The sequence below is a fragment of the Argopecten irradians genome, chromosome 4, assembly GCF_041381155.1.
Source record: "Argopecten irradians isolate NY chromosome 4, Ai_NY, whole genome shotgun sequence".
Classification (NCBI taxonomy): Eukaryota; Metazoa; Mollusca; class Bivalvia; order Pectinida; family Pectinidae; genus Argopecten; species Argopecten irradians.
This window is the reverse complement of record NC_091137.1, coordinates 30,579,144-30,606,953: the sequence shown is the minus strand read 5'-3', so window position 1 is coordinate 30,606,953 and position 27,810 is coordinate 30,579,144. Positions and strand designations below refer to the sequence as shown.

The 27,810-nt window shown below is 36.4% G+C and overlaps 2 protein-coding genes across 2 annotated transcripts in view; both read right to left on the bottom strand.

Annotated features, from left to right (window-relative positions):
- Positions 1-336: 336 nt before the first annotated feature.
- Positions 337-1,876, bottom strand: LOC138321256 (uncharacterized). Its single transcript, XM_069264803.1, has 2 exons — positions 1,564-1,876; positions 337-949 (listed from the first exon to the last, which is right to left on the bottom strand). Exons 1-2 carry the CDS (start codon positions 1,780-1,782, stop codon positions 842-844), a joined length of 327 nt encoding a protein of 108 aa, XP_069120904.1. The 5' UTR covers positions 1,783-1,876; the 3' UTR covers positions 337-841.
- Positions 1,877-9,974: 8,098 nt separating this feature from the next.
- Positions 9,975-27,810, bottom strand: part of LOC138321255 (epidermal growth factor-like protein 8) — a 43,332-nt gene continuing 25,496 nt past the window's right edge. Inside the window, exons 2-8 of the mRNA XM_069264802.1 lie at positions 24,752-24,871; positions 17,284-17,405; positions 17,078-17,173; positions 13,824-13,943; positions 13,436-13,524; positions 12,266-12,566; positions 9,975-10,728 (exon numbers count right to left, since the gene is read on the bottom strand). Of these exons, the coding sequence (XP_069120903.1) occupies positions 10,646-10,728; positions 12,266-12,566; positions 13,436-13,524; positions 13,824-13,943; positions 17,078-17,173; positions 17,284-17,405; positions 24,752-24,871 (931 nt within the window). The 3' untranslated portion in view covers positions 9,975-10,645. The remainder of the gene's footprint in view (positions 10,729-12,265; positions 12,567-13,435; positions 13,525-13,823; positions 13,944-17,077; positions 17,174-17,283; positions 17,406-24,751; positions 24,872-27,810) is intronic.

The window sequence follows — 27,810 nt, the reverse complement described above, 5'->3', positions numbered from 1 at the left end:
AAAATTATCGTCGCACGACGGACGGCGAAGGGCAATTAGAATATGTCACCCTGAGACTTTGTCTCAGGTGACCTAAAAACTTAATGTACGATTGGGAAATATATCTACAAATGTATTATTATATTGCATTGATCAAAAACTGATATACTGACTTATGGAAGGACTTTATGAATATGAGAAATAGTTGTGTAGACTTATCGGACCAACTGATGAGGGTGTATGGATCAGAGACCACAGATGAAACAGGATTAGAATCACCCACCATGGCCATCTGATGAGTGTAGGCTTTTAACAAAGATTATTATTCACTGTCAAATAGGAAAAAATAATACTAGTGAATCATTTATTGATTTTTATATTGCCATTATCAAATTTATATAATATAGACAGTCAACAATTATGCATGAATATATTCAATACAAAACAAATGTAAGAAAATGTAAAGTTTTGCAGAGAAAAAAATAATAAAACAATATCAAAAGTATTATCACAGATTAGGCCTTCAACAGGGATTATCATTTTCATGTAAAAATTATCGCAAATGCTTTTAAGAAGTTTAAGAAATAATTATGCTTCAACATTGAAAAAAATATAATATATTTATATGAATCAAATTCGCCATCAATACTTAGTTTTTTTTTCTCTCTTATGCTATTCTCTGTTATGACATTATCCACTCTATCCAATACATAATCTGGTTGGCACATATCAAAATGTAATGTACTAGAATTAATCTCCTCAATTTCTTCCTAATAGATGTTCAATTAAAGACAAATTATAGGCCCCATTTGTACACGGTAATAAAGTTATAAAAGGAAACGTTCAGGAGACTTCCACAAGTCTATTGTTTTAAAGAAATGAGAATTTTGCCGAGATTTCCTGAAGCATGAAGTCGACAGATTTCTGGTTCACTACCAATGTATTTTCCTCTGACAAACAGCTGAGGTACCTGAAAGTAGTTAAAATCAACATATTAAAAGAATTGATATCTATATAATTATATTAATAGGTCCGATCACATCTGGCTATAGCTACCTATTGAATTTTTCCTTTTTTAGACATTGTTTTATAGTAATGGACATTCTAGTCTAGATACAGATCCCTATTTTCCCTCTGGTAATTATAAGGATCTTTATTTTAATCAGATTGACTAAATGGCATTGCTTTTTTTTTTCAAATGCTGTACGTTTTGTAGAATACTGTATATACATGTATGCAGCACTACATGTACATGTACATTGTAATATCCAGTGGAGTTTGACAATACATGTATGTCAACGAATAAGAATATATATAACTATGGAGTGATTTAATATCTAAAAAATGTATTTAACGTCACAATCAGAAACAAGATACTACAGTACAGTGCTAATGTTGTTTGTGCATATATGTATGTTCTTGCGACAAAAAAATATGCAGTGTGAAAAAGGCAAGACGGATATATATCTTGCGACAAAACATATGCAGTGTCAAAAGGTAAGACGGATACATCTTATGCGATCTAATCTGATATATTTCCTAAAGAGATTTCAGATATATAAAATAACCAAAGCCAATACTCACCGCCCGTCTGTCTGTGAGACAAATTATTTGGAAATAATCCTCGATCTGGTTACAATCCTGTCTGTTTTCAATCTCTACCACTTCATAGGTTTGATTTGTCAACTTGTATCCGTCCAGTATCTCTTTCACCTTTTTAGATTCGGGACAATATTTCTTAGAAAACAATAAAACAGGTCGCTGCTTTATCTTACTGTTAACAAAAGGTTTTGCACCTGCCATTGTCACAATAAAATTTAACTGAAACGGGACGAGAAGATCGAAAGCGTCCTTGGCTACGTGTGTTCAGTGTTGTTTACCGTTGGTAAATCGCTATGATAAAGACTGTGCCGTACAAACGTTTCGTTGATCAAGCATGACTATGCAAAGAACTGTAACTCTAGATCATACAGACGTTTAAGGTGTCATACTAGTATTTCAAATACTGTTTATTATTGTTATTTGTCCAGGGCATGCAGAGATTACTATATTACATGTACTTCTATGGAAGGTAGTGTGATATTGATTGGATTGGGGTATAAAGTAGTATAAATAAAGTATAAAATAATTCATTGCTTAATCACGACATTAAAAATAAAAAATACGAAACCCTCTAGGTTTTGCAAATTGATTTATTCTCCAGTCAAATAGTGCATAGATCTAGTAATGTAACAGAGATTTATTTATCATTAACATGGATACACACCACATATATCATTTGATGTTTTACAGGTTATCTATAGCTATATCATATTTTCTAGGAACCACTATTGTTAATGTCTCAGGTAGCTACTGTTGTAGCGGAAAAGATATCACCTTCTGACTGACAGTCAGAAGGTGATATCTTTTCCGCTACAACAGTAGCTATGTCTCAGGCTATCGCGACATAAGTAGTCCCCATCTTAAATAAATTTATCATAATTTTCTATTCTTAAACCACTTATAAATGTACTTGTCGTGAAAAATCATAGAAATATTGTTTTTAAAAATCCCATAGAGAAAGAGAAAGAAAGTGATAAATATATCAAAATAACGATAAAAAAAATTGAAATTGGACTTGGTTTTCCTAACAATAACAAACACAAAGGTAAATGTGCAGCAAACACTTTTCTATTTTACATAACGGTATGGACGTTGTAAATTAAGACAAGCAAATACACGTAATTTGGCACATAAAATGAATCTATTAATAATCATTTCGGGGACTTTGATAAACTGATCTCAGATGGCTCCAGGAATTATCCGCGCGCACAGTTCCTGCCGAGCTTAAAATACACGTCATCCGTCCCCAAAGTGAAATTAGAATGCCATGGTCTACTTGAATTGATTTTGATTCATATACGCCATCATATTTTAGTATTTGCTTTTGGAGGATTTTGAAAATGTCGGCTTTATGTCGAACAGGCTCTACATGCGCTATATATATATATACATTGCATATGTTTTATTCTTGAGTCAAAATTGTCCTGATTTAGTCAAACAATTCGACGATAATCATTCAAGCACAAAAATTTGCCAGACAAGCTATGTTGTATGAATCACATATACCGAGTGGAAGTAATGGGAAACAAAGTACTCCAGGTACTATAAAAGTGTGAGCTGTCTCAATAAAAAAACGACACTTCACTGAATCCGCAAAATGAGTTAAGAATACATTCGTATCACAATTCCAGTGACTGTACATTATTTTACAAAGTCCGCATTATATATAGTCAAAACTAAACATTTATATTCATACATGGTACTTGCATCAGATGCCGTCCTTGGTTAAATAACAGTACTATAGTTGTCTAAAACGGTCATTTGTACGAGTAGCCCCCCTTAGCACCACATTAACATTTTGAACATTCACTTTCAAAAATGCATATATACATGTAAGCACATTTGTCCCAGACTATTTGAAAACAAAGTTCTACAAAAATTCCACTCAAATGAAAAAAATAAATAGAACAAAAAAGCAATCCAAAGCTTCTTCAAATAGTTTTTACAAAATGGACGAAATGAAGTATGAGAGTGAAAAGTAAAACACAAATGTGTATACATCGGGGTTAACACTGGGTATTAGTTACTGTTGACTCGATCATTGATGTGTAGTTTGTAATTTTGGTAAAGTGTGCGAAAATGTATATTTCAGGGTTAGATGTCGAAAAGTCCAGAACCTAATTATTCCTGTCATCATGTCATTTTGTAGAGTCTACATAGTGCTGGTAGTACCGGTGTGTGTTTGACCACAGGTTTACGACGCGCCAAAAAAAAAAAAAAAAAAAAAAAAAAAAAAAATTACTGAAATTTTTAGTATTTTTTTCTTTTCTTTTTTTGCGCGCGTCGTAAACATGTGGTTTGACAGAAATTGATTTTAGAACAGCAAACACACTGATTTCTTTGTAACCTCGGCATGCAGATGGCAAACGATATCACACAAATTTGGCATACACGGGGGCGTTCTAATTGATAACAATGACATCCAAACGTAGTGAGAAGACTATTTTCAGCCTATCCCCGCACATCTTCATGTATCCAATCCTGTCTGTGTTTCATGTTCTATGTTCCTAAAAATGTAATATGATCGTTTTTGGTGATTGAAACGCCTTCATACATCTATATGCCGTATTTACGGAATCGTATTAGGCTCACATAAAAATGGTTTTCAAGATAACGAAAATGTTTTATTATAGGCGGCCGCCATCTGATTATATGGTGGCCGCCAAATAATTATCTGGTAGCCACCACTTATATCAATCTCATTCACTTCTGTCAACGGCTCACGAACTGGCCGGCTGTTGACCTCTGGTCACAGTTTTTACGTCATGACGATTGTTTAATACATTGCGCCTTCTTTATATAATTATGACGTCAAAGTGATTGTTTTTGGAACGGCGGACGTCGTATGCAAATCGTGACTATTCACTTACAGTACTGTACAAATAATTATTCTTTATTTGTTTTCATACTAAATCCAACTCTCTGATTAGCAGATTCTTTTCTTCATATACTATGAAGCAAAAATCCGAGAATGGCGCGTAAATTCGACTTAATCATGACGTCACAATAGAGACGTCGACGTTGCGTATTGATTTAGAAAAAAAATGCATTGAAAAATCAAAGAATCGAACGTTTAAACGTTTTTATGGTATCAAGTAGACTGAAATATTACATAAGTATTGGTGTACCTATTTTTTTAACTTCATAGGGATATGAGATAAATTTTGTTTGCAAACTTTTGTGAGAATCCGATTCGCGGATTCACACAGTTTGCAAACAAAATTTCTTTCATACCTCTTTGAAGTTAAAAAATAGTAACATCAATGCTTAAGTAAATCTAGTGTGTCCGCTAAAGAATCCATTAGTGTTTGATTTGATATTGAATGATCAAAATATATCATGTCAGAACTGACAGTCGTTAATAGGAAAACGATACAAAAGGAAACTTACAATATGTAAGAAAAAAATTAGTATAATGCGTCCGAAATACGTTTTTCAAGAATCTTGAAATCTCACTGGGCCGTTAACAGGGTGAAAATTGTGGTGATTTTCTTAATTATCTGGCGCCCGCTTAAGGTTGTACTCCTCTGAGAAGTCAAAATTTTCTTGTATTAAACTTTTTTTTTATCTAATATCGATTTTTGGAAATAAGAGTTCATACCATAAAAGAAAATGGAAGAAAAAACATATGTCCGTGTGCTCGTTTTTGAGCTATTGTCACTCAAAGATACCTACAAATGTAGTTGACAAAATGATGGATTTTATGGAAATTTCGCGGTTTTGACCATATATATAAGAGATTAAAGCCATAATTTCCTAATGAGGTGTTTGATATGTATGGATGTTTGTAGAATTTATTTTCCAATAGTATACTTAAATATAAATTAGTTATGATTAATAAGACTCATATTTTTTTCTCAGACTAACAAAATTTGCTTCTCCTACCCCTTAATTTTGAGTTACAAAATGCACCATTTTCATTCATTTTTGCCAAATTTAACCCTTTATAGAAAAAGTTCTGTTATTAAACTTTTGTCAATATTTTGCACATCAATAGGGAAAGGGTTGTTCTTTCTAAATCTGGCAGAAAAATGGGCGTCCGTGTGCTTACTTTTTTGCCCCATATAAATATTTGTTATTTTTCAATATTTTAGAGTAAAAAGTAAAAGTGTTCAAATTACCATTAAACGTAGAAATAAAGTGACAAAAGTGTATCATTTCACACATTAATGCTCAATATTTTAATCACCACGAAGCCAGTAAAGATATACAGCTAAAACTAGCGTGATACAGCTAAAAATGCTGGCGCAGTGATGATTTAAGTAAAAACCATTTAAGTAAAAATTGGTAAAAAGACACAACTTCAAAATGGCCGCCAAATGGGCCATTACTTAAAGACCTTGTATAAAAAAAATCTACTAAGAATAGAAATGTATTTTTTTTGACAAAATTTGCATCTTACAACTTACTACAGATATTGATAAATTGTATTTGAAAATCTTATAACTTTTTTGATCTATGTCGAAACGGGACTTCAACGGGACTGAAACCTTGGAAGGATACATCCCTAAGTGCTTCTAATGGCGGCCACCAGATAATTATTTGGCGGTCGCCACTTAGATTTCTGGTATATAGTTATCTGGCGGCCGCCACTTAATTTATCTGGCAGCCGCCACTTTTCAAACTTTTCTGATGGCCGTCAGATAATTATTTGGCGGCCGCCAAATAAAACATTTTCGTTATCCCGAAATTACGTTCTCCTATGTGAGCCTAATACGTTTCCGTACATATTTGTGTAATGTATTTTTGACCGCCATTTACATGATATGACTAAATGTGTATGTTTTATATATAATATATACATTTGTATATGAAAGATCAATTCATACACATGTCAGTTATTGACAGACAAAAAGAAAAAAAATCCAACTTAATATTATAGGCAGGTTTAGCAGACTAGATTAATGGCGACAGAAATATGTTCCGAACCCTGTGGACTTTTATTTCTTGAAGTAATTATTGTTCCCGCATATTTTGCTAAATTTTACAAACTGCACAACACTTTTCAAGCGATCACAGTAATATGTTAGCCATGATGCATGCACTTTTAATTAGCTTGGTTCTGTACCGCTAAGTGATTTAGATAGCAGTGCAAACACGAGAGACCGTAATTAAGTGGAGTGTTCAACCAAACTGAGTTTGGAACATCAGATTTATATGATCCAATACTTGCATACAGTCATACCATCGACAGCAGGGGCGTAGGAAGCGAGGGGGGGGGGGTAGGAAGCGAGGGGGGGGGGGGGCAGGGGGGCAAACATGTCTTTTTGCCCCCCCATTTTCGCGCAGTGAAATGTTCTAAAAATGCACATTTGAATGAAAAAAGGGTCCTCCTGTTCATTTTTGTACTTCATTTTAGAAAATTTTCCGCTGCGCTGCGCGTTTCCTAAAAAGTTCAAGCACGTAATATTCAAATCTTTGATAATGAAAATTCAATACACACGAACTAGACTAAAAATGTCCATCAAGGGATTATACTATTTCAAAAAATGCTTCTTAAAAGATTAATTTGTTTATATGTCTTAGCAAGACAATCAATTCATTATTATTTTGAGTTACACAACAATTTGCCGATGGTGTGAATCCGGTATGTTCAGTTGCATAATGGTATGAGAACACTCACAATTATCATTTCTAAAGGCAGGTAACTTTAAATCGAAAATTTGCCGTGTTAAGAACGCTTGAAAATCATCAAAATACATTATAAAACTAATCTCAGCCATTCAAAATCGTAATATTTTTCTCGTGGGAGATCCACGGACCACCATACAGCAAAAAATTGCGCCTTAAGCGCTCGCAAATTCATCAAAATAAATAATGTACATCGTAAACTCATCTCAGCCATTCTCAGCCCCCCCCCCCCCCCTACAAGGATTATATGTAATGAAATATGAAAAAATCAAGCATCTCCTGTGGCGCGCGCGAGGGGGGTATTACGAAATATTGGGGACCTTTGCCCCCCACAATACGTTTCATCTTCCTTCGCCACTGGACAGACAAATTTTAATATGATAGTTAACATAACCCCTGCTCGATTCGTTCTGAAAAGCGGCTACTGGCGTACGCCGGTCACGTGACCGGGCGACGACCGGGCGATCTGGCAAAACAAGCATAACCGGCGTATTCCATCATGGCGAACATTTTTTCAGAGCTTTAGTTATATTTTAAGTTTTACATCAAACACAATCAAAGACTGAATTCAAGTTGATCAATGCGTATTTGGAAAAAAGCGATATTGCCAATAAGAAATTTAGCATTCAAATATTCCTATTTTTCATTACAGGGCCAAGAACTTTAAGAAATTCATAAATCATTAGAGTTTAATATTAATAGGACACCATGACTGGCTAATGTTATTGTTTTGTTGTTCGCATATTGGAAAATGACCCCCCCCCCCCCCCCCCTTCTTAGTTTTTATTCATCATGCGTGCTACTCTGTATAATATACACGTGTATGTTGTTTTATTCCAAAAGAAAAAATATAAGAAATTGCATCAAACTGCATTAATATCTTGTGTTGAAATAGAAAACATATGTGATGGCCTATTTCGGCCATGTCGCATTGCCGCTCCTCACAAAATCGCTCCGTGCGTTCCGATAGTAATCCACATTTTATGCAATGTATGATGCATTGTAATTTGTGTTGTAGAATTATATATACATATAATAAGACATAATTTTCTAGCATTACAGCTTGGAATTTAATTTCACATCACAAGACAGTACGCGAAGCAACAGTGAGATAATGCGCGGAGTGACATAGCAACAAAAATACACTGTCGGAGTGTCGGTGCGACAAATTTTATTTTCTCGCTAATGCGACAGAGCGACATGATTGTTTTATCGCACAGTCGCGTGATATCGGCAAGGTTTTTGGTCGCTCCAAGCACTGTCGCTCCTTGCATTGTTGCAATTAGCCACACACCAATCATTATTTATTCTAACTAAAATTCAGGAGATCGCTGAAGCACTGGTTAGTAAAGCATGAGTTATCTTACTAGTAACAAACTGGGTTTAAACTGATACCCTGGTGTGGCAATGTTTATTTCTTACTACATGTCACCAGTAGAATTCTTTATCTCATGTCATGATATAGGAATTAACAGAATGCCCGTACAATCATATTCACTTTTGAGCATTCTTTCTGAATTATGTATTTACAATGTACATGTAGGTATAATACTGTACACATAAATCTATTTTCTTATGTTACACTCTGAATTACATGTGTTTGACGAAAACGATTCATTATAACTTTAAATGTGTTGTTTTCGAAAGTGTAAATCTTAAATCTGTTTTTAATGTTATTGATAAGCAGTCCAAGAGAAGTCATTGAAATTTAATATACTTGGAATAAAACATTCAATTTTTATATACATTATATTTACAAATTTTATTATAATCACACTAATAGAATGAATATACACAGGCATTTGATATAAAACGCTGTGACACCGTATGTATTACATTATATAGAGAAAAAATATCTATAGAGCCAAACGCCTGGGTACATACATCTAAGTCTATACATCACCGCTCGTTTCGATGTATTCGCTTCATAAATGGATATCTACATACCTTAGCGTATCAAAAGAGGTTTCAATTCCTGTCCGTTAATGAATACAACAAGAAAATCACAATGTTTGGAGAATTTATGTCTGAACGGAATGAGTTTTGCTTAAAGAGAGTTTCGTCAACAAATATCTAACCCTCATTCCGCCATCTTGCGCCGGTATTAGCCGGTGAATCAAAACCGGCTGATCCGGCGTACGCCGGTCGCGCCACCGGCGCATTTTTTCTTTGAATCGAGTGACTTAGCCGCCTCGCCGGGTCGCCGGCGGCCGCCCGCTCTTGACGAATCGAGCAGGGGTATAGTTACCCATGAAAGACACTCGTTATACAGACTTAACATCACTGTGATCCCACTACGTAGGTCATGTGACAAAGATTACAGACAATGTGACAAATATTACAGGTCATGTGATAAATATTACAGGTCATGTGACAAAGGTTCATGTCATTTGGTAAATATTACAGGCCCTGTAACAAAGATTACAGGTCATGTGACAAAGTACAGGTCATTATGACAAAAACTACCAATCAATCAAACAAAAAGTTTTGTGTCGGAAATATCAAACAGTAAAGTCATCTGCTGTACATTTGTATATCGTTTAACGATATCCATGTTTTTTTACGATATCCAAGATTAAGACTCAACTATATCAATCTTTACGTTTTGTGAAAATATGTACAAAGCATAAATACCGGAAGTTATTGTTCACGCGGCTGGTTTCTATAATTATACCTTGTTTTTATTGACACGTCAGATTCCTCTCATCGATATCATACCTGTTGAAGATTCTTTCTAGAAAATAAATATAAGAGGGATAATCTAAAGCTCATTTTTAATTTTATTAAATGATTCACACACACACACACACACATTTGAGATCATTCTCGACCTCCAACAGGGGTTACACGTAATAACTCCTAGAATATCGAGGATGATATAAACAAATCCCAATAGTTATTGATTTACGTGTGTTACGGTACGATGAACTTGGATGAGTCTGATTAGCTTTTCGTACTGATGTCTATCCTTTCTTTTCCGGGGATTGCTATCCCCTGAAACGGCAGTGATAGTAACCCCTGGAATATCGAGAGTGATTGATGTTATAATTCAGAATACTTAATCTGATTTAATGACATCATGCATAAACTATTTTAATGATTTATGGAGATACTGTTTATGATACACTGCTAATGTTTCACGGACATATGTCGATGGCTTACAAATACTCGTGTACATAACGTACATTATCATCATTTTTTTACTGTTAGCTAGAACTAGGGCCGTCATTTTTTTCTTCAGTTTACACTATGAAAAATAACGATTTATTTGTATTGAGTCCATGGCCAAAAGGGAAATGTGAAAACATAACAGCTCCTCGCGCGTGTAAAAACAGTTTTTCGTACTTGATACAAGCACGCGTATCACGTGTTTAAAGTACTCCTTTGTCATCCATCTGATCACGATTGATTTCCATCACGTGCACGAACTGTCTCAGTGTCTTCCCCCGCGTCGTCTGTAGCCATACCCGACATCGTAACCTCGTCCTCGGCCACCTCCGCCTCGAGTGCATTCACCTGTAAAATTTAGGGCAAGTGACACGCGAGATTTATAGAATGGAGAAAAATATGACATTTATATTATACTAAGATATTTCAATTACACATATCCATCATTTTTTTTCTGAAATAATGACATTTCAGTAAAAGACTGATGAAAAACAACGTTGACTATCGTGATAGAAGCTATTTGCAAATATGGCCCAGGGTATCTTATGGACTCTAAGCGTACATTGGATTTTCTTCTTGACTTCCTTTTCAAGCCACAGACTGGAGTTCACAGAACTCCACATGTTATACGATAGCCAGCATTGCTTTTGGCGTGCCATCGATAGCAAAGAGTGTTTCTTTCTGTTACCGTACTTTATGATTATAAAATCAACCTACAGGGGAAGAAGGAAGCCACACACACAGAGAAACAGCAAGGCCAACATTAGAAGAGATATAACATGTTTATGACACTCCCGAAGGAGGATTCAACTAGGGGGCAATACCTTCTAACTTCAGTAACGTCTGAGTGTTTATAGAATGACGTATTAGTGGAACATTGACATGTTGCATAAATATGCTTTAGTATCTTTCCATTTGTTTGGTTCAGGTTAAGATGATAGCTGTTGTAAACATTGAATTACTAACGTGTGGATAATTTATAATTACTCCGAGACACAGGGACTCCTTACTCCACGACACTTCCGACTAATTGTTACCAACTAGTCAAAGGTAATTATAGAATGTAATTACAATATATTTGTGGATGTAAATAGTATGTGTATATGTTCAGAAACTTATAGAAGCTTACGTATTATGTTTGCAGGGGTTTCGTTCCCGCTTCAAATAACCATATGTAGACAACGCGCTCCAGTGAGAGTAATAAAGAACCAACAGAAGTAAACCACGTCTTTGTTTATTTCTATCACATTAATAGTAATTATTATATGAATATGACTTTAATGTGTTTTCCCAAAGTGGTTAATGTGAAGGGAGTTTCGTATACCCGCGTCGATAACGTTCGATATCTTAAATGAGAGTTATATTTCAGTGAGCCACTGTAAAATGGGCAAGAGTTTTAACTACAGCCAAGATGCACACCATGATCATACTACAGTCTTCCAAAACACGCACACACTTCACACAATGCATACACAGGCAAGGCTTTCCTGAAATGATCCCAACTGTTGATAAGACCTTAATGAACTGACGACAACCAGCCAAGCTATAATTATAAGGAAGAGACGCGTGTGGAACAAGACTGGACCAGTCATTGGTGACTTAAGCTTGGTATAAAAACCTCAATGTGATAAAACCTCAGAGTCATGTTTCATCAACATTCCTTAATTCTAAGGAATCCCATAATTCAAAATTCTTCGTAGGAAAGCAATACTAAAGCTAACGAAATTTCCTTAAATAAAGATGTTTTCCTTAACTTCCTCTGGAATGCTTTCGTGTGGAGAACTTTAAGTTAAGAAATATTCGTGAAACTGGGGCATGGACACGGGTTAGAATCCCAACCTGAACATTACAATTACACCAGTGCCATATAAAACAAGATTCTTACAATCTGCCATTCGCTCCTCCAGAAGAGATATTTGTTCGCTGAGAGAGTTGATGAGATAGCTGACGTCATTGTATGGCTGACCGTACGGATCTGCGGTGGTGGTAGGGGGTGTTGTGGTAGGGGTAGTTGTAGTAGACGTAGTGGTTGGTGTCGTTGTCATGGTAACTGTTGTGGTAGTCGTTGTGCTGGATGTAGGTGGCGCTGTACGAGTTCCAATAGTTGCTTGTTTCACTTCCGCCACAATGTCGATGGCTTGTTCATATCTTCCCTCCAGTAGTGTCAGATTGCCTCGCAAATCGTCCTAATTGAAGAAAGCAATTCATCTTCATTATTTTTTATTATTATTTATTTAAGAGAAAAACTTAAAATAAAGAAATCTACTTTGTATTGCATTGTACTGATTCCACAATTTCGTCTGAATTTGGTAGTAGTCTTAGTTTTCGAAGGTGAAAGTAAAGTCGAAGTGCCATCAGCAAAAAAATAAAGAGTTATAAGTTCCGCGATCAGCTCCTGCCAACTGCACCATATGATCTTAATGCAAAATTTCACCTCAAAAAGATGTCCTGGCTAATAATAATACAATAATAAAAAATAAATAAATCACACAGAAACACATCTGTTGATATCTGCACAAAAACGTAACACAGCATGATATGCACGGCTAGTATATAGGTCACCCTGACCTTTGATAAACTAAGTAATTCTTTATTTGCTGTCGAGACAATCGTATTAGCCCCACACTTGGATGGTTGTGGCCGTGTAAAAACCACAAAAAGCTGAGCGAAATATCTCGGTAACCTGTGACAGATTTAAGTGGAAATATGCATTTTCATTCTCCAGCTTGCGTTTTCTTTGTGTCGTGGGGCTTTAAAACTTTGTATCATTACTTTGCATTTCTAGTACAGAATATGGACATACTTGTGGTTTTATTATAAGTCATGAATAGTGGTTGTTGTCTACTATTTCGCTCACTCATTGTATTGCTTTTCTTGTCTTAATTTGATATCTAGCTATTGTCAGATATTATCATTTAGTATTTTAAGAATTCACCAGAGGATACATTTGCGTTTTATTTTTCTGATATTCATCATTTTATCCATAAAATCACTACACTTTATTAATTAATTAATGTATTTAATGCGTGTGAAAATACTGTAATGCGAATTTTACCTTTTCTTTTTCAACGAAGATGACCCTAGTTTGTAGATCATTGACTTTGTTCATCATTTCTTCAAATACGGGATTACATAACGGACAAACTGAAAAATAGTAGGGCAACAGATATACAGCACTGGTGACCTACAGGAATATATAAATATGTATACACGATAGCCAATTAAAAGGTTGGTCTCTCGGAGAATCATTAGTGTATTGCAGACATTTTTTCTCTCCTTCTATCAGCTTTATAAAAGCGTCGTCATTGCTCTTAAGTTAATGTGTTTTTATATCGGTTTGGAATTAGATTGCATTTATTTTATGGATTTTATAAACATTTTATAATCCATATGTTGAGATAAAAAAAAACCACCATGCATATATGGTGGGCGTCATTACTTACATGCACAATTTCTTCCTTCCGTTAGTCGGAAACCGTCATAACAAGAACATTCGTAGTTACCATAAGTATTTTTACATAGGTGTTGGCAAGTATGTGTCTTCATAAGACACTCGTCGACATCTGTAACAAAAATACAGAAGGTAAAAACGATAAATTTAGCCATCATATAATTAGGGCGTGACACTATTTTAAAATATTGATTGATTGATTGGTATCATCAAAACGTTTATAACCTTATACACAAGTAAATACATCTAACATTTGGTTACCTAATGCATATTCCTGGTCACGGCACCAATTAATACAAATATGTGCATGCATATAGCAATATAAAATATACATGGTGTTAGTGTTATTAGACAGACTGCTAGTGATTAAGAACGTAATAAAACATAAAACTGCACGTGTCTGCTTCATGTATCGATTGTTTATCAAACTTGAAGTTAAGAAGAAAGGAAATGTTCTTATGATTAAGGAAGAATATGATCTCGTAATGACTCTGCGTTAAAGAGTCCGGTAGTAGGCGGAGGATGTCTTAATAAAAATGTATGTTCGTCGGTGATTACGCAGTTCTCCGCACTGAATGACAATTGTATAATTATATACTCTATGATTTGTGAATATTTATTATATAAGTCACCTTTTGATATTTTGATCTGGAATCAAAAAAGCTTATGGATGACTTGAAAAAACCACTAAATACTTGAACTTTATTATATCAAAACATGTCCATATCTTATATGACAACTGATATGCAGCAATTGCATCTGCTTGCGTTGCGTTTCACTGCACTGTGTTGATCTAGTTTATTGCGTTCTCATCACTGGCCCGTGAAATGTATCTTTATACCATACATACGCGTTATTCGATATTTATAGATCCTGTTTACACGTTTTTACACCGAATGATAAATCTTATTAAATCTATATCATTATAGGGGGATGCGACACATGGCGTAGATTTAAAGAATTTAACGCCCAAATATCCAGAGTGAATGTCATTACCTATACAAATCTCACATTTAAGGTGACTTTAGAATACGTTCGTTAGTTTATTTTAAGCATAGCTTTGATCGGTTATCATATAAAATTAAGAAAAATTATAAATATGATATTTGTTTTTAATATTATCAGCAATTTGCATCTATTTTTACCGTGAAGGACTCGTCAGTGATATCTATATTCTAATAGGAATGGTATTTGAAGGGTGTTAAACGGGTATATGGAACAGTCTGTACAGCAAACTATATGTATGTAAGTACAACAAGTACCTGATCCATTGAAGATTCATGACAATGCATTGTTCTTGTCTCGATTATGTCTATAGAAAGCTAATGGACATGTTTCAAGTAAAATGTAGGTTGTCATTCGCTTGCAAAATAGCCCTTATAATAGTTTTTGCAATTAGTCTCCAAAAATGCAAATCAAAAGGGGTTAACATCCCAAAAATAATTATATCAAAAGCAATGCTATTACTTATATAATAATGCGAATGGATAAGAATTGCAATACGAAGGTATTTTGCTCTTCTAAAAAATAATTTATTTTAGTAAGACTCAGATGTGGAAAAAAATTCAAATGATACTTTTTATATCCCTTTCCACCTAACAGACCTATTAATATCAATGCTATGAATTGGACAAGTACTCGAGACGATGACACCGCTATGTGTTTGCATAGTGGACTGAAGTGTAGACGGCCGATATGTTGACCTTACATGAAAATTAAAATCACTGATATGGTTTTAGGTAACCGTCCGTGCCAAAATATTTGATAAATGAAGAAATCAAATTTTAGCGTAAAAAAGTCGCAATACTGAATTCGCTCATCCCATGTCCCAAAAGTTCTGAAAATTCTGAAAGAAAATTAGTTAATCTACATTGAGATCAACCCCACTTCATGATATAGATACAATATACATCGCCCAGGACATTGCAGACGTTTATTCCCTGGTCAGGCTGTTGACCTTACACAGATCAGATGTTATGCTCTTTTTACGATTTATCATATACAACATAACAAGTATTACACAACACAAAACAAGGGGGAAAACTAAATAAAGAACACTTAATAATGTCTGGCTGGTGTTAACTTATATAAACAATTCTCCCTGCTGGAACCTCGTTATAAGGATCAATTTCTCGGCTATAAAAACCTCTTAGTGCGGCTCTTGTTTACTTAAGTGGCCACTGTTCTGTGAGTGGTTCAACTCCTTACCATCTCGCTAGATTCGAATTAACTTCTTTTATCTACCCACGCATCTCTTGTAAAGTTTCGATCGACAGTTTGTTATCAATTAATCGAAAACATGTATAGGCGTCGAGATACAAGTGTAGGACCATGTTGTTATTTCATCGTTAAAAGGCGTTATAACGAGAAGCCCACACTTTTCCTTTTCCTAACGATATGTTAAGATTCAATGATAATTGAGCCAGATATAGATTATGAGGAACTTAAATATATCTTTACCGACACATACCGTGGTACTTATGTTTGGATAGTAAATAAGACCCATATATAGTTTATTACTATTACCTGTTGGAGTTTGGAGTATTTTACGCTTTCAAAATCGCATATTCAGTAATTGCATATTACAGAGTTATTTGCCCTTGCGGGAAGGTATTGATTATGACGTCATGTGTTTACGAGCGTAACGTCATACTTTTTGGAGAAAACGACGTGAATTGCGCTCACAAAATTATGACAATCGATACCTACCTGCAAAGGAGCTAACACTGTAATATACATAGACGGGGTATGCATTGTTTGGTATACTGAATAAATCAACCTTATTTTAGCATTTTACAGTCATGAATACTCCGTATCTATATATAGTATCACCAACAGTATCTATATCCCGAATTAAGAGCCTCCCGTCAGCAACACACTTTACATAAATTGCGAGACACAACAAATTAAAACATCTATGTCCTTTAGCCTTATGCCTTTAGTCATGTTCATAAATTGAATTTTTGTAAAAAAAAAAATGAATGTATACTTTTATTATCCTGATGTATTGGCCAATGATCAATATTTCAATTTTTTTTTTATATTTTGTTTTATTTTATTATCACATAGTTCACTAAACCTGTCATACACATAAGGCCTTTTCTGTATTCCCCTTCAATATAAATCATAAGCAAACACACAGTAAAGCCAAACATATAGGCAAGCTAAGAGGATTTAAAATTGAATATTACTCTGAAAATGCCTCTTTTAAACCATTTTATTGACATTGCATATATTATTCATTACCTCGTTCACAAGAGGATCCGGTAAATTGCTTTAGACATGCGCACTGCTCTGGACCAACACATGTTCCTCCATTTTGACATCCTCCTGTACAGATCGCTGTAATATTAAATAGATATGTAAGTTGTCATTGCAGAGTACGTGACACAATGCTACTTTGTTTCATTCAAAATATGATTGATACATTATTGACCTGGCAGTTTACTCACGTTCCATGCAGCCTAGATGGCGGTGACGATTTTGTCGCTTCCATCCAGGACAACATATCCGGACGGTGTCATGGACCATACGACGGTAAAACACAGTCCTCGTGGCCGTCTTGTAGTACATCCTGGCAAAAGTTATGTGATATCTTTGCATAGTACAGAGTTACCCCCCTATGGGAAGGTATCGATTGTTACGTCATTACTTTGTGTCGCTTTCTCTTAAAAGTATGACGTTACGCTCGCAAACGCATGACGTCACAATCAATACCTACCCGCAACGGTGGATAACTCTGTTTTATTTAAAGACAAAATACTCTTTACTGCATTTCCCCAAATAAGTTTTCCTATCAAAGGTCTTTCAATTTTAAAAGTTTATTGCAAAAATCAAACGTACTTGGCATTATTCAAAGCCTATTTTATCTCTTGTCTTTCAATCTATGCAGTGATGTGATATTACCAGAAAACATGTCTAAAATGACACTGGCAATGTGGAGTTTACTCTTTGTTCATAACTACTGGCATGTAAGCAATTTAAATGTCATGATTGAAGAACCATCCGCATTTTTTGTTAATTTGCAAATTTATTATGTTTCTTATAAGCCACACTCTTAATTTAATTATTCAATTAAAAAAGGAAGACAAGGGATAGCATATATCATTCCATCATTCTAATATTATATTATTTAAGTATATCATTAAATACGGGCCAACATTACCATGACGTAAGAAGGTAAGTCACTTTGGAAATATCATGTTATGTTTTCTAAGTATGTATCATCATATATATATAATAGCTCTCTTGACCCAGTAATGAAGCAATCGTGCTCAGCGAGGAGTGAAAAGTTCTTCCAGTATCCTTCCGGTGTCACTTAAGGAACTTAAAAGGCCTTGTTCACTTTGACATAGTGACACGCCGGGGTAAACCGGAGACCACACTAGGCACGTGCTCCGAAAATACCCTCCGCCGGATAAAATAGTCCTATGTCAGTACTAAGATAGAAGTTAAGAAGTTTGATTTGAAGAAAAAATGATAAAGATAAACCTGATGTCCAAAACCAAAATTAAAAGTTTAAAAGAGCGGGGAAATTCAATATCACAAATAATCAAAATTAAGAACTAAGTGAAGCTTTTAGTAAATAGTAATGACAGTGTGACAGATTGAGCAATCAATATTGTGTGTATGTGCTTGGTGTATTTCTGAACAGTCCTAGTATGTGACAGAGTGAGCAACCAATCTAGTGTCTCTGTGCTTGGTGTATTTCTGAACAGTCCTAGTATGTGACAGAGTGAGCAACCAATCTAGTGTCTCTGTGTTTGGTGTATTTCTGAACAGTCCTAGTATGTGACAAAGTGAGCAACCAATCTGTCCTAGTATGTGTCAAAGTGAGCAACCAATCTAGTGTCTCTGTGTATGGTGTATTTCTGAACAGTCCTAGTATGTGACAGAGTGAGCAACCAATCTAGTGTCTCTGTGTTGGTGTATTTCTGAACAGTCCTAGTATGTGACAGAGTGAGCAACCAATCTAGTGTCTCTGTGTTGGTGTATTTCTGAACAGTCCTAGTATGTGACAGAGTCTCTGTGCCTGGTGTATTTCTGAACAGTCCTAGTATGTGACAGAGTGAGCAACCAATCTAGTGTCTCTGTGTTGGTGTATTTCTGAACAGTCCTAGTATGTGACAGAGTGAGCAACCAATCTAGTGTCTCTGTGCCTGGTGTATTTCTGAACAGTCCTAGTATGTGACAGAGTGAGCAACCAATCTAGTGTCTCTGTGTTGGTGTATTTCTGAACAGTCCTAGTATGTGTCAAAGTGAGCAACCAATCTAGTGTCTCTGTGTTGGTGTATTTCTGAACAGTCCTAGTATGTGACAGAGTGAGCAACCAATCTAGTGTCTCTTGTGTTGGTGTATTTCTGAACAGTCCTAGTATGTGACAGAGTGAGCAACCAATCTAGTGTCTCTGTGTTGGTGTATTTCTGAACAGTCCTAGTATGTGACAGAGTGAGCAACCAATCTAGTGTCTCTGTGTTGGTGTATTTCTGAACAGTCCTAGTATGTGACAGAGTGAGCAACCAATCTGTCCTAGTATGTGTCAAAGTGAGCAACCAATCTAGTGTCTCTGTGCCTGGTGTATTTCTGAACAGTCCTAGTATATGACAGAGTGAGCAACCAATCTAGTGTCTCTGTGTTGGTGTATTTCTGAACAGTCCTAGTATGTGACAGAGTGAGCAACCAATCTAGTGTCTCTATGTTGGTGTATTCCTGAACAGTCCTAGTATGTGACAGAGTGAGCAACCAATATAGTGTCTCTGTGTTTGGTGTATTTCTGAACAGTCCTAGTATGTGACAGAGTGAGCAACCAATCTAGTGTCTCTGTGTATGGTGTATTTCTGAACAGTACTAGTATGTGACAGAGTGAGCAACAAATCTCTCCTAGTATGTGTCAAAGTGAGCAACCAATCTAGTGTCTCTGTGTTTGGTGTATTTCTGAACAGTCCTAGAATGTGACAGAGTGAGCAACCAATCTAGTGTCTCTGTGTATGGTGTATTTCTGAACAGTCCTAGTATGTGACAGAGTGAGCAACCAATCTAGTGTCTCTGTGTTTGGTGTATTTCTGAACAGTCTAGTATATGACAGAGTGAGCAACCAATCTAGTGTCTCTGTGTTGGTGTATTTCTGAACAGTCCTAGTATGTGACAGAGTGAGCAACCAATCTAGTGTCTCTGTGTTGGTGTATTCCTGAACAGTCCTTGTATGTGACAAGTGTGCAACCAATCTAGTTTCTCTGTGTTTGGTGTATTTCTGAACAGTCTAGTATATGACAGAGTGAGCAACCAATCTAGTGTCTCTGTGTTTGGTGTATTTCTGAACAGTCCTAGTATGTGACAGAGTGAGCAACCAATCTAGTGTCTCTGTGTTGGTGTATTTCTGAACAGTCCTAGTATTTGACAGAGTGAGCAACCAATCTAGTGTCTCTGTGCCTAGTGTATTTCTGAACAGTCCTAGTATGTGACAGAGTGAGCAACCAATCTAGTGTCTCTGTGCCTTGTGTATTTCTGAACAGTCCTAGTATGTGACAAAGTGAGCAACCAATCTAGTGTCTCTGTGTTGGTGTATTTCTGAACAGTCCTAGTATGTGACAGAGTGAGCAACCAATCTAGTGTCTCTGTGTATGGTGTATTTCTGAACAGTCCTAGTATGTGACAGAGTGAGCAACCAATCTAGTGTCTCTGTGTTGGTGTATTTCTGAACAGTCCTAGTATGTGACAGAGTGAGCAACCAATCTAGTGTCTGTGTGTTGGTGTATTTCTGAACAGTCCTAGTATGTGACAGAGTGAGCAACCAATCTAGTGTCTCTGTGCCTGGTGCATTTCTGAACAGTCCTAGTATGTGACAGAGTGAGCAACCAATCTAGTGTCTCTGTGTTGGTGTATATCTGAACAGTCCTAGTATGTGACAGAGTGAGCAACCAATCTAGTGTCTCCGTGTTGGTGTATTTCTAACATCAAACAGTGAGCCATGTGACAGAGTGAGCAACCAATCTTTCCTAGTATGTGACAAAGTGAGCAACCAATCTGTCCTAGTATGTGTCAAAGTGAGCAACCAATCTAGTGTCTCTGTGTTGGTGTATTTCTGAACAGTCCTAGTATGTGACAGAGTGAGCAACCAATCTAGTGTCTCTGTGATGGTGTATTTCTGAACAGTCCTAGTATGTGACAGAGTGAGCAACCAATCTAGTGTCTCTGTGTATGGTGTATTTCTAAACAGTCTAGTATGTGACAGAGTGAGCGACCAATCTAGTGTCTCTGTGTTGGTGTATTCCTGAACAGTCCTAGTTTGTGACAGAGTGAGCAACCAATCTAGTGTCTCTGTGTTGGTGTATTCCTGAACTGTCCTAGTATGTGACAAAGTGAGCAACCAATCTAGTGTCTCTGTGTTGAGGTATTTCTGAACAGGCCTAGTATGTGACAGCGTGAGCGACCAATCTAATGTCTCTGTGTTGATGTATTTCTGAACAGTCCTAGTATGTGACAGAGTGAGCAACCAATCTAGTGTCTCTGTGTTGGTGTATTCCTGAACAGTCCTAGTTTGTGACAGAGTGAGCAACCAATCTAGTGTCTCTGTGTTGGTGTATTTCTGAACAGTCCTAGTATGTGACAGAGTGAGCAACCAATCTAGTGTCTCTGTGTTGGTGTATTTCTGAACAGTCCTAGTATGTGACAGAGTGAGCAACCAATCTAGTGTCTCTGTGTTGGTGTATTTCTGAACAGTCCTAGTATGTGACAGAGTGAGCAACCAATCTAGTGTCTCTGTGTTTGTGTATTCCTGAATAGTCCTAGTATGTGACAGAGTGAGCAACCAATCTAGTGTCTCTGTGTTGGTGTATTTCTAAACAGTCTAGTATGTGACAGAGTGAGCAACCAATCTTTCCTAGTATGTGACAGAGTGAGCAACCAATCTAGTGTCTCTGTGTATGGTGTATTTCTGAACAGTCCTAGTATGTGACAGAGTGAGCGACCAATCTAGTTTCTCCGTGCTTGGTGTATTTCTGAACAGTCCTAGTATGTGACAGAGTGAGCAACCAATCTAGTGTCTCTGTGTATGGTGTATTTCTGAACAGTCCTAGTATGTGACAGAGTGAGCAACCAATCTAGTGTCTCTGTGTTGGTGTATTTCTGAACAGTCCTAGTATGTGACAGAGTGAGCAACCAATCTAGTGTCTCTGTGCCTGGTGCATTTCTGAACAGTCCTAGTATGTGACAGAGTGAGCAACCAATCTAGTGTCTCTGTGTTGGTGTATTTCTGAACAGTCCTAGTATGTGACAGAGTGAGAGCAACCAATCTAGTGTCTCTGTGTTGGTGTATTTCTAAACAGTCTAGTATGTGACAGAGTGAGCAACCAATCTTTCCTAGTATGTGACAGAGTGAGCAACCAATCTGTCCTAGTATGTGTCAAAGTGAGCAACCAATCTAGTGTCTCTGTGTTGGTGTATTTCTGAACAGTCCTAGTATGTGACAGAGTGAGCAACCAATCTAGTGTCTCTGTGTTGGTGTATTTCTGAACAGTCCTAGTATGTGACAGAGTGAGCAACCAATCTAGTGTCTCTGTGTTGGTGTATTTCTGAACAGTCCTAGTATGTGACAGAGTGAGCAACCAATCTAGTGTCTCTGTGTTGGTGTATTTCTGAACAGTCCTAGTATGTGACAGAGTGAGCAACCAATCTAGTGTCTCTGTGCCTGGTGTATTTCTGAACAGTCCTAGTATGTGACAGAGTGAGCAACCAATCTAGTGTCTCTGTGTTGGTGTATTTCTGAACAGTCCTAGTATGTGACAGAGTGAGCAACCAATCTAGTGTCTCTGTGTTGGTGTATTTCTAAACAGTCTAGTATGTGACAGAGTGAGCAACCAATCTTTCCTAGTATGTGACAAAGTGAGCAACCAATCTTTCCTAGTATGTGTCAAAGTGAGCAACCATTCTAGTTTCTCTGTGTTGGTGTATTTCTGAACAGTCCTAGTATGTGACAGAGTGAGCAACCAATCTAGTATCTCTGTGTATGGTGTATTTCTGAACAGTCCTTGTATGTGACAGAGTGAGCAACCAATCTAGTGTCTCTGTGTTGATGTATTTCTGAACAGGCCTAGTATGTGACAGAGTGAGCAACCAATCTAGTGTCTCTGTGTTGGTGTATTTCTGAACAGTCCTAGTATGTGACAGAGTGAGCAACCAATCTAGTGTCTCTGTGTTGGTGTATTTCTAAACAGTCTAGTATGTGACAGAGTGAGCAACCAATCTGTCCTAGTATGTGTCAAAGTGAGCAACCAATCTAGTGTCTCTGTGTTGGTGTATTTCTGAACAGTCCTAGTATGTGACAGAGTGAGCAACCAATCTAGTGTCTCTGTGATGGTGTATTTCTGAACAGTCCTAGTATGTGACAGAGTGAGCAACCAATCTAGTGTCTCTGTGTTGGTGTATTTCTGAACAGTCCTAGTATGTGACAGAGTGAGCAACCAATCTAGTGTCTCTGTGTTGGTGTATTTCTAAACAGTCTAGTATGTGACAGAGTGAGCAACCAATCTTTCCTAGTATGTGACAAAGTGAGCAACCAATCTTTCCTAGTATGTGACAAAGTGAGCAACCAATCTTTCCTAGTATGTGTCAAAGTGAGCAACCAATCTAGTGTCTCTGTGTTGGTGTATTTCTAAACAGTCTAGTATGTGACAGAGTGAGCAACCAATCTTTCCTAGTATGTGACAAAGTGAGCAACCAATCTTTCCTAGTATGTGTCAAAGTGAGCAACCAATCTAGTGTCTCTGTGTTGGTGTATTTCTGAACAGTCCTAGTATGTGACAGAGTGAGCAACCAATCTAGTGTCTCTGTGTTGGTGTATTTCTGAACAGTCCTAGTATGTGACAGAGTGAGCAACCAATCTAGTGTCTCTGTGTTGGTGTATTTCTGAACAGTCCTAGTATGTGACAGAGTGAGCAACCAATCTAGTGTCTCTGTGTTGGTGTATTTCTGAACAGTCCTAGTATGTGACAGAGTGAGCAACCAATCTAGTGTCTCTGTGTTGGTGTATTTCTAAACAGTGTAGTATGTGACAGAGTGAGCAACCAATCTAGTGTCTCTGTGTATGGTGTATTTCTAAACAGTCTAGTATGTGACAGAGTGAGCGACCAATCTAGTGTCTCTGTGTTGGTGTATTCCTGAACAGTCCTAGTTTGTGACAGAGTGAGCAACCAATCTAGTGTCTCTGTGTTGATGTATTTCTGAACAGTCCTAGTATGTGACAGAGTGAGCAACCAATCTAGTGTCTCTGTGTTGATGTATTTCTGAACAGTCCTAGTATGTGACAGAGTGAGCGACCAATCTAGTGTCTCTGTGTTGATGTATTTCTGAACAGTCCTAGTATGTGACAGAGTGAGCAACCAATCTAGTGTCTCTGTGTTGGTGTATTCCTGAACAGTCCTAGTTTGTGACAGAGTGAGTAACCAATCTAGTGTCTCTGTGTTGGGGTATTCCTGAACAGTCCTAGTATGTGACAGAGTGAGCGACCAATCTAGTGTCTCTGTGTATGGTGTATTTCTGAACAATCCTAGTATGTGACAGAGTGAGCGACCAATCTAGCGTCTCTGTGTTGGTGTATTCCTGAACAGTCCTAGTATGTGACAGAGTGAGCAACCAATCTAGTGTCTCTGTGTTGGTGTATTTCTGAACAGTCCTGGTATGTGACAGAGTGAGCAACCAATCTAGTGTCTCTGTGTTTGTGTATTTCTAAACAGTCTAGTATGTGACAGAGTGAGCAACCAATCTTTCCTAGTATGTGACAGAGTGAGCAACCAATCTAGTGTCTCTGTGTATGGTGTATTTCTGAACAGTCCTAGTATGTGACAGAGTGAGCGACCAATCTAGTTTCTCTGTGCTTGGTGTATTTCTGAATAGTATTTAGCACTGTACCTGTCCTATACTTACTTCTTGTCCTTACATGGTGTAACAAGACCTTTACAATTGGAATGGTAAACAGGTTTCCTGTAAGTCTGCTTCATGGGAACGATTTCATTAAACAGCTTCGACATGGGGCATACACGGCGTCTGTGGGATGAAGATTAAAATATAATGCGTCATCAACAATCGGATTGAGATATTACGATCACTGTGAGATACCACAATAACATACGCACAATTTCCATGGGAGATCATGCGTGTGTGACCTGTTCTGGCGTTTATTGAAAAGATAGAATAAAATGCCAAGAATACCTTAATAATGTTTTTAAATTCTCCAGCATACTAGCTACATTTTGTCTCTATTTGATGACACAGGGAGGCAGTCTATGTATCAGGTATTCTACACTAGTCCAATACCTCTAAGTTCTTAATTTTTGACATAATATGCTGACAACTAAACGTATTTTCTATTGAGAGATGGCTTAACCTTTGACCTTCCGTGTACTTTCACCACCACAACGTTAACCTTGACATGCCCTTAAATGGCCATAACTGTATAGCGAAAACATAAAGGAAATGATCATATATCCATAGACTGTTGTAATTGTAATCCCTACATCGTCATTGAAACCATCTCAACAGTATTATTTAAAAAGAATATCCACGTGAAGATAATTTCGCCAAGTTGATATGTTTTATTTTTATATCTATAATAATGTGTATCCACATCGGTTGCAAACTCTGGGTACATTTATGTAGTATGATGTCCTCGGGTTGTACCAGACAATGAGTCATAAAATAGAGCGTGATGATTGTACTTTCTGGCCTATAGTACCATTCACCGATGGGAACTAATTATATAAATAACTGTCTCCTTCCTGATTTCTCATGTAGTCTGCTCTACTGCCCCACTTCTGCTCATAGCCGACCATTTACTATGAAAAGGATAACGGCTGTCCTCCTACCTAGACTTGTTCTATTAGTAGTCTTTTGAAAAAACTCTAGCAACCGAAAGCTACCATTTGTATGATAAAGCAATAAAACAATAATAAAAGCTCTACGGCGGTATATTTATTGTATACGGCTTTTCAGAATACTGTAAGTAAAAATTTTCGCCGCATAAAAGTATTTTCTTATTTCGCCTGAAGTAAAGTCACGTAACACGTGAATTAATCCGCAAGGGAACAGTGTGCATGTGTCACATGAAACAGCTAGGTGTCGTTATAGATGTCTGTTGATTGAAAATTAACAATGAATACATAATACACCATTTTATTTTTTTCAATAGAACTTGAGTTTTTCCTATGATAATTTTATAAGGTCAGACAATAAACGTTTCCCCTTTATTCTATATTATAATTATGTCGATAACAAAAGATCCAGTGTACCCTAATGTATTTCCCATCTTATTTGGTTTCACATCAATACATTAACTAAAAGTTATGCGAGGTTTTTCTTTCTTTTGAAACGAAAAACATGTCTGACGCCATTTCTATTACATTGTATATAACAAGGGAAATGAAAGTTGCATTTCACGTGCACTTTACAGCGTGTGCATTAAGTTATCATCTTAATACATTATATAGATACATGGACTCTGATAGCCACGTGTTATCGTTTTGAAACATAACATACACGATTTTTTGTATTTATCAACGTTTTAGAGAAGATACTAAACATTAGGTTGAGTGTGCATGGAATAGAATGATAGCAAGCTTAACAGACCTCTACTGTATTTATTTTATATGATTAAAATCAACAACAAACATTTTGTATGCATACTACATATCATTTCTAATATTATTAGACTATATACGTCTCAATAAAATATTTATGAAAATGCCAGTTCTCAATGGTTCCAAAAAAATGTTTAGATACACAAATGTATCACAAAAACTATGAAAATATGTAGTATATAACCCCTTTATTGTAAAACTACTACAAACGTACGTGGCGCATATAATTACCCAAACATCGATTTTAAAAGTTAGCGAAACAATTAAAGAAAGCATTAGCATTTATTTGATATAAAACAACGAGGAAGCTGATTAGCACACACATACTTTAACACAAGCTTTCTTGAATGGAAAGCGCCTAATTAAGAACCCAGCTAAGATAATACTTTTACTGTAATCGGAAGACTGACAATACAGTCACATGTTTTTGTTTTTTGCTCTTGTTAAGGGATGTAATCAGATCTTATGATCAAAGAAGGGTCATAAAAAGAAATGCTAAACACATACCACTGGAGTTTTTTTTATCTGCTGAATCCGTTAAGAATATAAGAAAAAAAATCTGGCTGGCAGATTGAGATTATAGCTAACGATAGTTATTACACTCGGACTATGTTTTATTGGAACATAACATATTACTAACGCTTTTTAATGAATGATATTACAATATACAAAAGTAGAACTGTCAAATACATGTAGCAAATATGAAAATATAGAAATTCTAGTATTAACGCTTAAATAACATAATAACACATATATTGATGTAAGGTTTGTTCAAAACAGTCGTTGTAAGCGTGCCTTTTTACTGCCATATCGGTATCGTATACGGTAATTTCACTGAATGACATTTGGCGGTTTTTGAATATTCGATGTTCAGGTCGTTTACTGTGAATCGATTTGTATTATAGATTTATTATAAATATCGAGTGTGCAAGTATCACATTAAAGTACTTCATCACACAGATCAAAAAGGGGCGAATTCTAACTGAAAATGACAGCGAGCTTTCTCACACCTATGAATGGAATGTGTGGAACCAGAACTCAGAAGTCAGCAGAATATACAAAAGTCAATGACTGTAGGGTCTAAGGAGATGCGGTATACAAAGTATACGGGAAGTTTAAAAGGCATCAAAATACCATTAGAACCATTACTGTCAGGTTATATTTGTCAATTTACTTTACCTTATAATGGCAAGAAGGTTCGTGTCGTAAAAAGGAAGGAAAACGAGAGATATGTCAACATCAATAGAGAGTGAGGCGGATAACGAATGCGGATAACAAATTTGTAAAGGATATATTCATGTTTAAGATTTTAAGAAATTGCATAAACGTATCTATGTAAAATAGCGGATT

Coding starts and splice junctions, on each gene's coding strand:
- LOC138321256 (XM_069264803.1), bottom strand. CDS start 1,782: ATGGCAGGTGCAAAACCTTTTGTTAACAGTAAGATAAAGCAGCGACCT. Junction 950..1,563: donor GTCTCACAGACAGACGGGCG/GTGAGTATTGGC, acceptor AACTACTTTCAG/GTACCTCAGCTGTTTGTCAG.